General features: G+C 38.0%; 1 protein-coding gene across 1 annotated transcript; it reads right to left on the reverse strand.

Annotated features, from left to right (window-relative positions):
* Positions 1-1,911: 1,911 nt before the first annotated feature.
* tectb (tectorin beta) lies at positions 1,912-11,255 on the reverse strand. Its single transcript, XM_028793445.2, has 7 exons — positions 10,818-11,255; positions 8,954-9,105; positions 8,777-8,849; positions 7,392-7,495; positions 7,092-7,175; positions 2,865-3,027; positions 1,912-2,007 (listed from the first exon to the last, which is right to left on the reverse strand). The coding sequence occupies exons 1-7, from the start codon at positions 11,088-11,090 to the stop codon at positions 1,912-1,914; spliced, it is 945 nt and encodes a 314-aa protein (XP_028649278.2). The 5' UTR covers positions 11,091-11,255.
* Between the last annotated feature and the right edge of the window lie 6,672 nt (positions 11,256-17,927).

Genomic DNA, 17,927 nt, shown 5'->3' on the forward strand with positions numbered 1-17,927 from the left:
TGTCCACCCATCTTCACCATTTCAGGAACTACCGGTAGGACTATCTGTACGTTCCCATTCAACGTGCGGATCTATGGACTATCTATTTTCATCATTACATTTCAGCCGTTGCCATTTTCATGAACTTTTTCCTGATTTACTGTGTGTGTTTTGTTTGTGCTTTGTTGTATTTAATGTGTAATCGCTGTAAGGGGAACAGGGGTGGTATCGTTGTTTTCTTTTTTCATTTGTTTTCATTACATTCTTTATTTGCTGTTTGACTACCAGTTTGCTTTGTTTTTGTCTCTGTTTGGGTCAAAGCTGGAATCTCCACCATAAAAATAAATAAATCACCGTCTTCTCGATTGCCGCTTCTCGCGCTACGCTTACTTAAAAGCCTGATCGTACCTGTCCTTTTTGGCTGATTGCTTTCTTTCTCTCTCCTCCCCCAGACATTCTCCTAAGTTGTTTGTCTATTGTTTAATCGTTAACTAACTGCATGCTGAGCACCTTTTACTTCTGAAAGAGACATGTTTGTTTGAAGTGTTTGAATAAAGTTCAGGTCTCTACAATCTCCTGTGTTTGTGTGCAATTCTGTGACCCAAGCTGCAGTAAGACTAGCCTGCAAGCATCGGCGCTTACCTCTATCTGTTTGCGTGCAGCCAGTTTAAGCGCAGTTGGCTCAGTGATTTACATCCATGGCATCAGTTGCACTTTGTACATATTGTTCCAGTAGTTTTTTAAATATTTTTTACAATTCATTAGCAATGTGTAAAATAATCAGTGTTGCAGTAATTGTAGTGCTTCTTACATGAAAAAAAAAATGTGTTCCATTAAAATTTCACTTTTTCTTTAATTGTGACGTTTACTTAAAGTACAGTAAAAAAAGTATTTGGCGTCTAGGGATGCATTAACCCCAAGTATGTGGCCGTTTAACAGTTAAAGCCCCAAGATGCCGCCGAAACGAGCTGCACCGTCTAAGGCTTCTGGCAATGAAAAATACGCTTGCATGAATTACAGCACATATAACGGTAACATTGGTATTTTACATTTTAGCACTGTGGGAGACATAGCAGTACAGTATACAGGTTTACCTTTACACTCTTTATTTTTAGGTAATGCATTAAGTTGTAATGCATAAAAGTGTTTTGGGGACATATAGGGTTTAAACTATGAAAATAGGCATTTTTTAACCACATCCAAAATTTGTGGTTTTTCACAATTCGCGGGTGCTCTAGAAACGTAACCCCCGCGAATTTTGGGGGTGCACTGTATATATATATATATATATATATATATATATATATATATATATATATATAGAGGGCCAGGACCCATGCCCAGCCAGGATGCCTGGAAGGACCAAGAGAGGGACAATACCTTCCCTAGACCACAGGAGGGCCACCACCAGGGGCACCCAGACAGTTGTGGAGTCCAGGAGGCCAGTACTTCTGCCACACCCGGAGGTGCTGGGGGGAAGGAATTCCAGGGACACCCAGAGTGCTTCCGGGTGCTCATGCGGCACTTCCGCCACACCAGCAAGTGCTGCCGGAAGTTCATCGGAAAGCACCTGGAGCTCGTCCAGGTGATTATAAAAGAGACCGCCTCTCTCGAGTGAGAGAGCCGAGTCAGGAGGAAGAAGGCAACACTCGGGAGGAGAGGTGGAAAGGCGGCAGGAGAAGTCCAGAAGGGAGAGAAAGGGACAGGTAGAAACGTGTTATATGTTTCATTCCCTATATTTATAGGGGCGTCTTTTATTGTTTGTTATTTTCGCTATTCTCAGGAGACAATGTACGTATTTCATTGTACCATGAGTACTTGACAATAAACTGGAATATTTTTAGATTTTATAATTCAGGCAGCAGCCATTGTGTGTGACAATGGGGCTTATGCCCCAAATACCCCACCAGCCCCCTTTTCCCTCAGCTACTCTCAGGATTTAGCCTGCTTACCTTGCAGCTGGAACTCTGCAGTCAGTATCCCTCCAATAGGCTCAGACTGCTGACTCCTTAAAGTGCAGGGTTGAGCCTGGGAGATTAGAATAGATGTTCAGTGCAGCAAACCTTTTGCAGTACCACCAGAATTTTAAAATAACATTGAATAGCATAACAATAAATACCTGCTTATTTCAATGCAGTGTCTATCCTGACAGTGGTGGGTGCAATGCAGGATGAACACACTGACACTGGATTAATCTGGAATCAGCAATTAGCCTGACAAGTAGGTCTTTGGGATTTGTGAGTAAAAAAATAAAGTAGCCGTGAAAAAATCTGCAGAGATCGGGTGAGAAAGTGCAGATTCAGCACAGAAGGTAACCAGGTGTGGGACTGAAATGCAGGATATTCCAAGAGGCACCATAACACCCAACATTTAAAAGTGTGGGTATGATAATTACTTGCTGTTTATTTTCTAATAGCTGAACAAAATGCACTTTATGAGGAGAACATGCAGCATACCTAAACATTAACCGCCACGATACCACATTTGTGAAAGTAGATATTCTGTTACAAGTATTTTGAGTTGAACATCTACAAAATGTACATTATCAATCAATCTGTTTTCATGTGAAGTGGCACCTTTTATTTATAATATGATTAGAAGGTGCCATATGTAGTGTTATTAAAATTAGCCAAGTAAAACACACACTTTGGGTGTACTGACTAGATTTCACAAGATGAGATTAACACTGAAGAATTACAAAGGATGTAGACAGCTCTTTAGAAATTTATGATCTGAGGGATTCCTAAATCCTTTGTTTTTATTAAATTCTAATAACTTTTTCCACTTGCAAATTTATAAAAAACAAATCTGCTTTTGTTTTACTGCATCCATTTATTGTAACTTCTGTGTCCCCTTTAGATAGAAAAGCTATATGTCTGTCTTACTGGCAGACAAGACATCTTCTCACTGTCGCATATTTCAACATCACAGTGTAGCCACACAGTCGAAACCTTCTCCAGCAGTTGAAATCGAAATGAATTAAATTTGAACATGGATCTGCTGTCTTTTCCATTTTCAAAGATGGTCACAGTGTTATCTGCAGAGCAACTATGGGAAACAAAAAAACACAGAGATTCTGTGAACTTAAATGCAAGTATTTTGCATCAAACATTGTATTTAAATGAATGACTGTGTACAAGTGAAAATTTTTGTTGGTTAAGTTAAACTGGGGTACCATTTCTACTACAGGCTTATGCCCCCACCCCACCCCGAAATCCCACACAGAAGGTAAATGTTGAATAAAATTAATTGCTATAGTTGTCAGGGTAAGCCAGCTGGGAAAAAGTCCAACATCACAGGAGTTAGGTTTAAGTTTATATCCCTACCCATCATGTATACATTTTGATTAACACTAAGGCTTGATGGCTAGGGGGCTGACCTTTAAAGCATGTCTCAGGCTCAGCTTGCTATGTGAGTAAATTTGATTTGTTAAAAGGATATTGGCAGGTGCCTCTGACTCCACGTGCTTCTGAAATTTCTGCATTTGTTACACCAGATTGTTTTCTTCAATATAAAGTGATGGCATTTGGAATGAGGAATGCTCCTGCCACATTTCAACGATTAATGACAATTGTACTTGCAGGATTACAAAATTGTGAGGCTTATTTGGACGATCTAGTGGTTTATTCCACAAGCTGGACCGAACATCTTCAGGCAATTAATGCCGTTTTTGATTGTCTGGTAAAAGCTAACCTCACCTTGAACTTGGCTAAATGTGAATTTGGACAAGCGATGGTTACGTATCTTGGAAAACAGGTGGGCCATGGAAAGGTACGACCTATTGATGCCAAGATTACTGCTATCAAAGAGTTTCCAGTGCCTAAATCAAAGAAAGAACTGAGGTGTTTCCTGGGTATGGTTGGATACTATCGCAGTTTTTGTAAAACTTTTCTACTGTGGTGACACCATTGACTGATTTATTGAGTGTAAAAAGGACTTTTGAATGGAGTGATGATTGTCAAAATGCTTTTGAAAATGTAAAAGCTTTGTTAATGATTGCTCCGGTTTTGGCTGCTCCTAACTTTATGCTGCCATTTAAACTGGATATAGATGCAAGCGCTTGTGGAGCTGGAGCTGTTCTTCTACAGGAAGATGAGAATGGAGTGGAACATCCTATATGCTGTTTTTCTAAAAAGTTCAACAAACACCAACGGCAGTATTCAACTATGGAGAAAGACTTTGGCCTTGTTGTTGGCCTTGCAGCATTTTGAAGTTTATGTGGGTTCCTCTGTACTCCCTCTACTGGTTTTTACAGATCATAATCCTATTACCTTTTTAAATGGTATGTTCAATTCTAATCAGAGATTAATGCGTTGGTCTTTGATTGCTCAAAATTATAACCTAATTATTAAGCATAAAAAGGGTAAAGAAAATATAATTGCTGATGCTCTTTCTCATATTAATGTATAGGACTGATGATTGAAAAGAAAAGGGGGAAAAAAAAAAGGGAAATGTTTTTTTTTTTTTTTTATGGGTGGGGGTATGCTACGACCTACTCTAGCTTTTTATTTTATATTCTTATTTAAGGGTTTACCTTAACTCTTTCAGGGCTGATGTCGACTTTTGTCAAAAGGAAGAGTTGACGATGGTAATCGACTGTAAATTGTGACAAAACCAACCGTTATGTTTTAGTTGGACTCTTGTTGATAGAAGAAAAGTTAGATTCATTAGTATGACTGAGATTTCCTGCGAGCGCGTGAGTAGCATGGTGCAAACAATGGTAAAAATGGCACTGACATCTGGCGAGAGATCAAAGCGAATGCATAAAGCACAATACTCAATCGATGATGTTTTGCCTATTATCTCTGAATTGGACTATGACTTGTCGGGCTCAGATTTTGATACAAGTGATTGAAAACGAATGTGAGGTTCTAGCTTCAGCTGATTGGTCCCCAGCTCATTGCTGTAGGACTGCCACTTAACAGTGATAAGTGGTAGAAACCAGATTGCAATGCACTGCAACTTTGTCCCAACCACGCAAAGACAGCCTGCTGCACATTCTTGGCAAACTGGCAGCCACAGCACGCAGCAAGGGATGTTTTATGTTGATTTCTCTGTGAAACCATTGCTTTTCAGAAACTATGTTTTTTGGAAAAAATATTCAGCCCTCAAAGAGTTAATTGGGTTTTGCCCTAATTACCCATTTAACTTGCTTATTGATTAACTCACCTGGGTATGGGTGGGGTGTAGGTTTAAAAATTGAACTTCTTTGGAGGGAGAGGGAGAGGGAGAGAGAGAGAGAGAGGGAGAGGGAGAGGGGAGAGGGGGGGAGAGAGAGAGAGAAAGAGAGAGAGAGAGAGAGAGAGAGAGAGAGAGAGAGAGAGAAAGAGAGAGAGAGAGAGAGAGAGAGAGAGAGAGAGAGAGAGAGAATGAGAGAATTGAGTAAGGTATGGTGAGATAGGGTTAGATAGTCTGGCTTCGGGTGTTTATTTAAGAAATCCTTGTTAGCTAGCTATCTACATAATAAAGGTAAATTTGTATGTTTGCTGTAGACTTTGTGAAGTTAGACAGCTAAGTTTGTGTGGATTTTCCTGCCTTGCTTGTTTTGTGTAGTTTCCTCCATATATATTGTGTGTTGTTTTTTTTCTAATAAATTGAACTTGTTTTTATTTAGGTTTTTGTTTGTGTTTTGTTTCTCTCTCTCTCTCATTAGTGTGCGGCCTATATCTATATCCCTAGATTCTTTGGGTAGGCCGTAACACTGGTTCAATATCCACCTCCTGGAAATCAGGTGGTCCAATTAATGCTCCAGTTTTGGTTGAACACTAATATGTTACATTAAGATATTTATGGAGAATGCTGCATAGGGATATACCTGTCTCAAGCAGACAAATCACATGATACACAAATACACATTTTGCAAGCAAAAGTCATGCCACGTTGTATTTTTTATGAACGTTACACAGATGAAAGACTTCTGCAGTTGAAACATTGGTCAATGTTGTTAATAGCATTAGAAACAGCAAACAAATTTAATCAAAATGACTGGCGGAGTAAACATTAAACAAGCCAGAAGGTTGAAACCAAAAGTCAAGGATACCTTTTACTTAATTGAAGTAAGAAACAGAAGTCAAAAGGCGGGAACTAAAAAATGTAAATAACATTACTACACACACACACACAAGTACACAAGTTGTTTTTATCTAAAGTTTATTTTTTATTTAAACTGAATTTGAAAAAGTTTAACTTTGCTGCTGTTTTGATTTTTTTTGTTTAGGCATCTTCATTCATTATGTTTGTGATGTCACAGAAATTATCGTATTAATTTGCAGTAATGCCTTTAGTATCCGCTGTCCCTTGGTGGATATACATCTTGTTTCTCTTAGTGCCGTTAGCTTATTTACAAAGTAGGCCATACTGCAAAGATTGTTTTTTTGTTACTGGCTCTCGTTTTGCCCTCGACTTCTGCTTAACGTCTTGCACTTTGAGTCATGGTTGTTTGGTTATTTCTTCAATCTCGTGCCATGTAACTTGTATTGTCTTCTATTACATGCAAGAAATACTATCAAGAAATACGCTAAAACATAAAATCGTCAGAACCACTTAATTCAGTGCAGAGTCAAGGGAATTGGAGCCTATTTTAGCAGCACCAGTTCTTAAACTAGGAAGTAACCCTTATCAGGGTGGCAATTGTGCGTGGGGCCAACTCATGGAAACATTTCCAATTTATAACAAACTGTTAACTTAAGCCATATCTATCTTTAAATTTGGGAGGAAGATTGGAAAACCCATGAAGATGCAGACAGAACAATTAAACCCAATATGCTGGCTTCATGAGACAGTAGTGCTAACTCCTGGGTTACCTATCTATTAAAACAATATGAATTAATTTCATCTTCTAACTTATTTTCCAGTAGATACCAAGTTAGAAAAATTTAAATTGAGCTAACATAACACTGCAATTAAACAACAGAAAAAATGTCAATGAAAGATTGTAAATACCAATGGGTCCATGATCTTTGATTCTACAGTATGCTTTACACAGCAGTATCTATAACTCTGGTGGTTAACCACATAGACAATACATTAAGGTCACATTCACAAAACATTTATTGGATGGGGTATGCTGTCCATCAGATTCTTTCTCCCATTGAGAAAATCAGAAAAGGTACCTGTTAATGATAAGGCTCCACCGTTTTTTGTCTGCAGGTTGTGGAGAAGGAGTTCCCCAGCAATTTTTAATGACAACTTTAAATCTGCAAGAAATATAAATTTGTAATATTTATAGGTGTTAGCAAATATCTGGCAGGTAACAATGTGCATTAGATTACAAAATGAATGGAACATAAGAATAGTATACAAATTCCCAGAGAATGCACAAAATACTGTAAATAATGCATCCATACTGTTGCAACATAAATAATTTTTATCAATACTGCTGTCAATATAATAAGGGAACACAAAGAATGTACCTGCTGCTTAATCCCTTGGCCTCAATCCCAATGAACACCTCTGAACCAATTTCTGATATATCAATTGTATACGGTGAATCCTTGGCATATAGAAACTTGGAATTCTTTTGTAGAAAAAGAAAACATATATATATTTATAAGAGTCTAGAACTGCCACTATAGTCTCAAATCTAATCTAGATCAAAGTTATGGCAGGGCTGGAGTCTATCATGAGCAGTAGGCAGGAGCCAACCCAGAATAAGACAAATGTCCATCTTAGGACCCACTCACACACATTCAGATGGGACCAATTAAGAACTGCAGATCCGTTTAGTACTGATGTAGTGAGCAAAGTAGAACATGAACAGGTCATTCAGCCCAACAAGCCTATCAATCCAATGCATGTAATTTCCCCAAAATAACATCAAGTCAGGTTTTGGAGGTCCCCACAGTAACTTCTGTCCATCACATTACTTGGCCTTTTATTCTACATGTCTGTGATATTCTATGTGAAGGAAAATTAGTACTCTGAGACAGCATCATGTTAATCCTAAAGGACTGTCGGGCTCAAGTGACACTTCCACTTCATTTCTCAACTGTTGTTGCTCCATCATATGTCCTCCACCTCCAGTGTTCTCTCTTGTCACTGGATATTTTACATAGTTACGCTTCTGTGGAAGTAGAAGCTTTTTTGTGTTCAACTGTTCAAACTTACAGTATCTGAGTGCTTTGAGTATTGAGGAAATCATTATATAAATGTAAAAGATTATTATTATTATTATCTGCTAAGCACAGAGTAGGATATTGTGTCTTATAGCTTAACTAGCTGTATTACTTGGCTTTGCCCGAAAAATTTCATAAGACAATGAGCATCTGTTGGAGTGCCTTTGGCTTATCGGGTGTTTCAGAAGCACCATGTAACTACAAGTGTTCTTCTGTATACAATATTTGTCATTTTATTTTTGTAACAGGGTCTATTATGATTGGCAGGCAGTGGGTTGCCATGGATTGTGTTTAATGGTCTTCTTCAGTAATCAAGTTATGAATCTTCAGGATGGGGAGGAGAACCAAAATTCCAGGCACAAAATCAGCACAGGCATGATCTTCCACGCAAATAACAACATGGTGTGAGATTCAAACCCAGGAGGCAATGGTGCTAATAACTGTTCCAAGGAGGCATTTTTGAGATTTGGCACAAATATTAAAATTTGCTGGTCAAGCTGGGCTTAGCCAGTGAAACTTTGGTTTGGAGTCACATTTTTCTCTGTGGGGAATTTACTTAGTGACCTCACCTGCACTTTATTTCTTTAGTAGTAACACTTGGGCCTCATTTCCTACACTGCACAGACATATTCATGTTTCAGATTGCTCAGGAGGTATCAAGAGTAAAGCAACTACATACTTACAGTAAAAACATTCATCGACAACTGAGATCTGAAAGAACCTACGCTTCCGTTGTTGACGTAGATTGTTGCCACTCTAGAAAAGGCAAAAGATTTAGTATAAACACTGAAAGACAGCGTTAAAATACATGCGCTTTGAAGATTAGGTTCACATACTGTACAGGTACAGAGCCGTCTTACCTTTGGCTGAAGACTGCGTTGCTTACAAGATAAGATGCTTTGTAAATGCAGCTAAAAGAATAGTTCACAGGCTGGTTCCGTATTGTTAGCAAAGTATCATTGGAAACTATTGAGTTATAGAAAACATACTTAGGATCCTTACCCCCAAGAAACTGGAAGGCAAAAACAATAATTGTAAAATTATAGGCATATTTATTTGTTCTGGAATGTAGAATTTTCATTCTGTCACATAAAATGGATAACATCATTTTTTTAAGGTAAAATGTGAAAACATCTCAACATATGGAAACACAAAAACACAACTAAATTATGATAAAGATTGCTTATAAAACAGTATGTACTGTATTGCTTAAAGTAGTTCTAGAGCTGTGATGTTTGGTTGAAAAAAACTTCCACATAGATTCCCTCTAATTACTATTTTAGATCATATTGTTCCTGTGATGTATTGTGTGAGAGTTCCATTAGGCTCCTAAATAGTTGCGTATGTTTTACCTGAGTTGTTCAGTTCTGTGCATAAAGCGATCAACTGAAACTGTCTTTTGCATTCTTTGCTGTTCAGCAGCGTTACTGAACATAGATACTGTAATAGTACCATTTTCTTTTTAAATGTTATATTATCCATAACATACTACTACACTGCCAAATCTCTTTTGTACACAGTAAAACTTGGCCAAAGCAGCCTAAAGGGGTTGAGAAGCCAGAGAACTTGTATTTATGTCCAGACCTCTGAAGATGACCAGTAGGTCATATCACAGTGGGGTTTAGCAGATACTTCACTGTAATCCACAGATTTTGCTTCAATCGTTGCTAGTAACCTATCATTAATAACCAATCATTGCTAGTGACTCTGCACAAGTCACTTCACGTGGCAGAGTTTCCACAGTACAAATATGAAACCATTATTTTTAAAGTGTTAATAGGGAAAACTACATATAAAATAAGTTGTCAGTAACCAACCAGAATAAGTAATCTTTATTTTTGAAAACTCAGATTATTTTCTGCACTTTTTTCCAATCATTAGTCAGACGCAAATGGTTAATGGCTTATGAGTGGAAAAACTGATGGCAACCCTTTGTATTTTTCTGTTTTGCTCAGTCAGCGTACTGCAAACTTCAATGAAATCTTTATCAATGCTTACAAAGGTAGCACGCTATCCAAAGTAGTGGTTGATTTTTTATTTTACATACAGCTGAAAAGAAAAGGGCATCTAAAAACATAATCGAAACGTGTCAAATATTCCCCAGGTCCTATAGCAGAGGCACATGCTTACAACCCATACATGTACAGAAGATGTCCCCTAGAGTCACATGGGAAATCGGTTAAAAAAAAAAAGAAAAAGGAACCTCCGGTCATTGATCGTTCCTCATTCAGTCTCTGAAATATCACTTCACAGCCCTCGTTTACTTGAAAGATGAAAACATAAGAACGTAAGAAAAATATTACACACCACACTCTTCCATTCCATTCCACTTCACACCACACCATGGTACAAAATGGTGGCACTTGTCATGAACAAAATGGCATCAGAAAAAGGACACAACTTTTTTATCTTTATGAAAATAAAACTAAAGGTAAAAACTAACATTAAAAATGATTTCAGCAGCCGAACAAACATAATAGCTTATTAGTTACTCAAGAAAATGTTAAAAATGAACAACATAGCGCATTCAAAACAGGTGAAACTCAATACTCAACACAAAGTAAAATAACCCACTACTGGACTATGACTTTGGGCTGGTTTAATTCAAATACATCTCACTAGACTGGAAGAGCCCAACTCATCAATGGCTTCCACCAATGTTAGGAGTATAATAAAGTGTTGTAGTTGCAGTATAAATTTAAAAGTGTGATCATCAGCTTATACCTCCGAATGAGTGCTGCAGTAGGAGTTGTTTTTGGGTGTCAAGTCTGGAATCGCAAATCGATAAAAGCCCATACTGTTGGATCCACTGTAGCAAACTCCACCAAGGGATAGCTGGGTGATTTCCCAACCATACGGACACTCGGGCACACTTGCAATAATTGCATTAGGGAAGCAGGAGACCATGACAAAATCTGAAAGAGAAAAGCAATAAATGGTGGGACAGAGTGTACTTTCAATTTTAAAGTCTACAGGCAAGCAAAAACATCTGAGCATTTTATTAATACTGAATAGTCAGTCAGTGTCAGAGTATAAATGCGTGTATTCTTTAGCTCAAAGATTCCACAAACATTTATGAGCAAAAGCACTGCCTATGAAGCCATAACACTATAAACAAAATGAAAAATCAGTGTGATGAGTGCACCAACAAACATGTACTGGACAAAAATGTGTCAAGAATTGTGCTCAGACAAAAGCACCTAGTGACAAATGCATACAGTTAGTGAGCTGCTTTTTCCATCCCAGATAGTCACTGAAAAGAAAAGTACTGGAATTTAATTTAGTGCTAAATTACAGGAACAAACAAACCAACAAAAAAATAAAAAATAAAAGGTTTTCCTGAGCATTTAAGGGTTGTAGTGCTGATTGTTCTTTGTTCAAGTTTCTGGATACTCTCAGTCAGATGAATAATTTCTTCACAAGACAGGGGAAGGATTTTAAGGCCGTCAGGACTTTTGCCTTGCCAAATGATCATGAAGGTTTCCATTTCTTGTTCATTACACTACTCTTTCTTCCTGTCTTCTATATGCTCTCACTTCACTCGTGAATTATCACACACAACAATGACCTTTAGGGAGCACACAAAGATTTGTCTGTGGGTAAAGCTAGAGCCAGGAAGATGTTAAGAAAAGCTAATCACAAACCCAAAATGAAGTTTGTAAAGGCTTTTAAATATTACTAAAACAGTTCTCCCCAACTAAACTTAATGTTTTCAAGAAATCTATAGTTTGTGGTAAAAATCCAAAAGCTTGGAAGTCAGTCTCAGTGCATCCATATCCACTATTGGAGGGATGTAATGAGTAGCAATGGCAGTTGTTACTAATGACAAAACCCAAAAAAGCAATGCACAAAAAGGTGGTAACTGTATGAAAAATATTAAAACAAAACTACAGTACGAGAAAAACAAATTTAACAAACAAAAAAAGATAAAAAGAAATGGGATACACGCTTACACATGTTTAGAACTACAGTATGATAACAGTAATAGAATAATAGAATACTCAACAGAATTAATCTAAAAATATAAGATGTGGTGGGCAGCCGGGGCCCATGCTTGGCCGGGTCGCCCCTTCTACATATGTTCCGGGGGAACAACATGGAACTAGTGAACTGTTGCATTTTTAAAATAAATTTTAAATGTATGCATGGTGTAACATTTGGGGGTGTTTGGGGTCACCTGTTATACAATTTTTTTAATTTTATTTTATTTACAGTACTTACTTTATATACTCGTGTATAAGTCGGGTCTTGAAACCCAAAAAATCGATCATAAAATCAGTCCCCGACTTATATGCCTGTTCAAAAATGTGACACGTAATTTTTTTTTTTTTTACATCTTCTTACTTCCTCCAATCTCACACCAGATTCTCAGACATATCGAATTTTGTTGCAGCAGCGCCGTTACCAATTTCTTTCGCCACTTCAACGACTTTTAATTTAAAAACAGCTTCATATTTTCTTTTGATTGAACACTCCATCGTATATAAGGGATGCCATCCATCCATCCAATTTCCAACCCGCTGAATCCGAACACAGGGGTCTGCTGGAGCCAATCCCAGCCAACACAGGGCACAAGGCAGGAACCAATCCTGGGCAGGGTGCCAACCCACCGCAGGACACACACAAACACACCAAGCACACACTAGGGCCAATTTAGAATTGCCAGTCCACCTAACCTGCATGTCTTTGAACTGTGGGAGGAAACCGGAGCGCCCGGAGGAAACCCACGCAGACACGGGGAGAACATGCAAACTCCACGCAGGGAGGACCCGGGAAGCAAACCCAGGTCCCCAGATCTCCCAACTGCGAGGCAGCAGCACTACCCACTGCGCCACCGTGCCGCCCTATAAGGGATGCTCTTATGATAAAGGTGTATGAGGGAGTGAGATACAAAAAACACAAAAGAGTGCAAACATCACTTCAGAATAGTTCGGGTATTACCGTGTGGTCACGTAGGCACAATACATAGAAAAAAAAGGCTGTGTGCTCCGTAGTTACTCTGTCAGGTGGGTGTTAGCATATCATAATCTCTTGGACCAATAGCGTGCGTTTTCTGAATTCAACTTATATGACTGACATTATAAAATACCAGAAATTATACGGTAAAATCAAGCCCCAACTTATCTGCTGGAGAACTTAAACGTGAGTATATATAATAATCAAAAAGACAAAAAATATCACATTATTGTTTATTAAATGTTTTTGTGATAATCCAAAAGTATTTATTATTGAAAAAAGTGTTAATAAAATGAAAATACGTGCATTTGTAGAGTACATAAAATATATTTTCTACCAGTACTTTACAACATCATGTAGTTAATAATGGGGCCAAAATAGGCTTGTGGTAAACAGCAGATTCAAACTCAATTGATGTAAAAATTGCATTATGTTAGTTGTTGGTCATAAAAGTTCTATGGCTAATTGTGATTAATATTTCTAAAGCACAAAAATATAAAGGGAATACTCATTGGGGAGTTAAAATCTGTGTTGAAGTCACAAGTTAAAATTTTTGGCTACAACCGACAATGATGGAGAGCTTGTTGCTGTGACGCTTTGAGTAACTTGTATCAGGGATCTTTTAGCTGACCAGAGCAGTTACCAGGCAAGTTCAAGAGGAAAATATACACTTTGAAGTAACAACATTTAAAGGACTAGCAAACTTTTTTACTTGTTAAATTTAAGACTGGGAAATTAGGAATTGGTAAAAAGTTTGCTAGTCTTTTAAATGTTATTTTTTTGATATTTCAGAAATTGTGTACTGCACACTCTATTCAAGATATCTCAAAAGAAACGGAACTTTCACCAACAAGTTTCCCTGAAGAATAATTGTACCAAATTTCAATTAACTCTCTCCACTAGGAGCCAAGTTGTTTTTATACAGACTGACATTCAGACATGACAGTGGTAGTAGGCCTTTCTTGCATTATATGTTGAGTAATTTATACTATTCAGATAAATAAAGGGAGGTCTCCCAAAACTCCTACTGATATTCATCTGATATACATCTATCCATATATTTACCCCTTGACTGGTTATTCTTGAATGCATAGAACTCCCAGGGAAGGAATGCCAGATGACTGGTCACTACTTTGATTTCCAAGAAGATTAAGGAATTACAAACTGTCAGTAGTCTGCTACTGTATATTGATTTCCTACCGGCCATAATAAATCATAAGTAATCATGTAATGTTTTCACTTGACTTACCTGCTTTCTGTGGTGAACAAGCCAGTGCAAAGGGGAGAAGGAAAACCATGTAGCCAACAGAAAATTCAGCCATCTTTCCAAACTGTATAAAAATTGAAATACTTTTTAGAAAAATAAACAAACAATACCCCATCTTAGAAAGCCAACTTATCATTTAGCAAAGAAAATCTAGGTGATGAAGATTTTAAAACTGATTAACATGAAATGGTCAGTTTATAGGTGCTTTGTCTCCGAGTCATAATTTGGCTAACCATAATTTATAATGCTAGATATCATCAATTCACCAAACTAATGTACAGTATCAGCAGTATTCTGTATGTAATTACTATATATTTTGAATACAGTTATGTTTCGTGGAAGTAAACTCCCTCATAAGGGAGAGTAAAGTAGTTTTTTCTGCTTAGGAATTTGATCAAGGCAACGCACCCCTCACAGCCACTCACGCTAGCTCAGATGGCAAAGACTTTTGGAAAAATCAGCCTACATCATGAACAGGAAACACATTCCCATAAGCTGAGCTTATGAACAGAAGACAGGATTTTTGATAAATGATTTTTCTGGAAGTATTTATTTAACAATATTTTAAGCAAAAAGATGAGTGTGTTTTACAAGTTGTGAACAAATGACTGATTATGTAACACAAGTAATTTTTCTTCTCTATGGATGTTCTTTGTATTGTTCGCTCATGTACAGCATTGGTCACCAATGTCCTGTGTTATATGCTAAACGTTTCTGTCCTCATTCTCCATGAAAATAAAAGATTAAAAAATTTTCTTGCCCATCATTACAAACCACATGGCGTAAGTAACACATACAAAAGTATCATTTTGGGGTGGTGTATTCCTTTAAGGCAGAAGGAGAGTAAAGAGAGCTTGCTTTTCACACTCTGTGTTGGAAGACACTATACAGAAAGTTGTAAGAATGAATATCGGCACAGTGTTATCCATGAAGAACATCGAAGGAACAACATTTATTTTCTGCTGCACTTCTTTTTAGCAAAGACTAACCCAAAGTACTTTACAAGTACAGAAAATCAGTACAACAGTTTGCACAAATTGGAGTTTAGGCAGGTGAAGTGGCTCACTCTGGCTCATACCACAAAGTCGGAACTGAACTGCCAACTTTGTGCCCATGGGAGAAATTTTGTTAAGCATTAGGCTAATCCAAAAAGAAGTTAAATAAATAATCAATATAGGAATAACTGAAGTAACTTGTGACTTGTGGCATCCTGTTCTGGGCTGGGTTCTTCAGTGTTTTCTATTTTTATGTAGGCTTTTGCTCATTGTTAACAAAAAATGTTTTGTAAAATAAATAAACTGATATTTTGCTTCCCCAAGGGATTCATTTGCATTTTTATTCATGTCCTTTTCATCAAGTCAAACCATTTTAAAACAAGTTACAAAATGTATGTACGTCATAACCTTCAGGTGCATTCAAGGACTTAGTTAACTGATATGAAAGTTGGAGCATTTCACATTTTTTCAGTTATTCTATCCAAGAGTCAGTTATCGCATTTTTGTTTATTAAATATTTTTGTAATGAGTCATATTCAAAAATAACAGTGATAACAGAATTCAATTCCATGTATTTGTAGACTACATTATGCATACATGCTTCTTAACAGCATTTTACAATGTCATGTCGTTCAAATGTAGCCTAAATGGGCTTGTGGTTGTGCAATAGCTTTTATACATACTGTAGCAGGATAATATATACAGTGCATCCGGAAAGTATTCACAGCGCATCACTTTTTCCACCTTTTGTTATGTTACAGCCTTATTCCAAAATGGATTAAATTCATTTTTTTCCTCAGAATTCTACACACAACACCCCATAATGACAACATGAAAAACGTTTACTTGAGATTTTTGCAAATTTATTAAAAATAAATAAATTAAGAAAGCACATGTACATAAGTATTCACAGCCTTTGCTCAATACTTTGTCGATGCACCTTTGCCAGCAATTACAGCCTCAAGTCTTTTTGAATATGATGCCACAAGCTTGGCACACCTATCCTTGGCCAGTTTCGCCCATTCCTCTTTGCAGCACCTCTCAAGCTCCATCAGGTTGGATGGGAAGCGTCGGTGCACAGCCATTTTAAGATCTCTCCAGAGATGTTCAATCGGATTCAAGTCTGGGCTCTGGCTGGGCCACTCAAGGACATTCACAGAGATGTCCTGAAGCCACTCCTTTGATATCTTGGCTGTGTGCTTAGGGTCGTTGTTCTGCTGAAAGATGAACTGTCGCCCCAGTCTGAGGTCAAGAGCGCTCTGGAGCAGGTTTTCATCCAGAATGTCTCTGTACATTGCTGCAGTCATCTTTCCCTTTATCCTGACTAGTCTCCCAGTCCCTGCTGCTGAAAAACATCCCCACAGCATGATGCTGCCACCACCATGCTTCACTGCAGGGATGGTATTGGCCTGGTGATGAGCAGTGCCTGGTTTCCTCCAAACGTGACACCTGACATTCACACCAAAGAGTTCAATCTTTGTCTCATCAGACCAGAGAATTTTCTTTCTCATGGTCTGAGAGTCCTTCAGGTGCCTTTTGGCAAACTCCAGGTGGGCTGCCATGTGCCTTTTACTAAGGAGTGGCTTCCGTCTGGCCACTCTACCATACAGGCCTGATTGGTGGATTACTGCAGAGATGGTTGTCCTTCTGGAAGGTTCTCCTCTCTCCACAGAGGACCTCTGGAGCTCTGACAGAGTGACCGTCGGGTTCTTGGTCACCTCCCTGACTAAGGTCCTTCTCCCCCGATTGCTCAGTTTAGATGGCCGGCCAACTCTAGGAAGAGTCCTGGTGGTTTCAAACTTCTTCCAGTTACGGATGATGGAGGCCACTGTGCTCATTGGGACCTTCAAAGCAAAAAAATTATCTGTAACCTTCCCCAGATTTGTGCCTCGAGACAATCCTGTCTCAGAGGTCTACAGACAATTTCTTTGACTTCATGCTTGGTTTGTGCTTTGACATGAACTGTCAACTGTGGGACCTTATATAGACAGGTGTGTGCCTTTCCAAATCATGTCCAATCAACTGAATTTACCACAGGTGGACTCCAATTAAGCTGCAGAAACATCTCAAGGATGATCAGGGGAAACAGGATGCACCTGAGCTCAATTTTGAGCTTCATGGCAAAGGCTGTGAATACTTATGTACATGTGCTTTCTCAATTTATTTATTTTTAATAAATTTGCAAAAATCTCAAGTAAACTTTTTTCATGTTGTCATTATGGGGTGTTGTGTGTAGAATTCTGAGGAAAAAAATGAATTTAATCCATTTTGGAATAAGGCTGTAACATAACAAAATATGGAAAAAGTGATGCGCTGTGAATACTTTCCGGATGCACTGTAAATGTGCCTTTAATGACAAAAAAAGACAAATGCATTTAAAATCATAGTGGATGAAAACTAAACAAAACGAAAATGTTACAAACAGACTACTTGACAATGAGTGATGTGATGCTCTTGGAACATTTCTATCACACATGACATGGTCCGCCAAGAAATAACGAACATAAATGCAGTGATACAATTTTAAAAACTTGAACGCACGTTTGTAATTGTATAACAATTCAGAAAATCATAACATCAGCCAGCATCCTGCTCCACTGCGCTCCGCTATAATGG

The sequence above is a fragment of the Erpetoichthys calabaricus genome, chromosome 2 (genome assembly GCF_900747795.2).
Source record: "Erpetoichthys calabaricus chromosome 2, fErpCal1.3, whole genome shotgun sequence".
Taxonomy (NCBI): Eukaryota; Metazoa; Chordata; class Cladistia; order Polypteriformes; family Polypteridae; genus Erpetoichthys; species Erpetoichthys calabaricus.

Excerpts from the sequence above, each read along its gene's own strand:
- tectb (XM_028793445.2), bottom strand. The coding sequence starts at position 11,090 with ATGCTCAGATGTTTTTGCTTGCCTGTAGACTTTAAAATTGAAAGTACA. Across the intron at positions 7,176-7,391 it reads GCCAAGGGATTAAGCAGCAG|ATTTAAAGTTGTCATTAAAA; the intron begins GTACATTCTTTG and ends TATTTCTTGCAG. Across the intron at positions 3,028-7,091 it reads TGGAGCCTTATCATTAACAG|TTGCTCTGCAGATAACACTG; the intron begins GTACCTTTTCTG and ends TGTTTCCCATAG.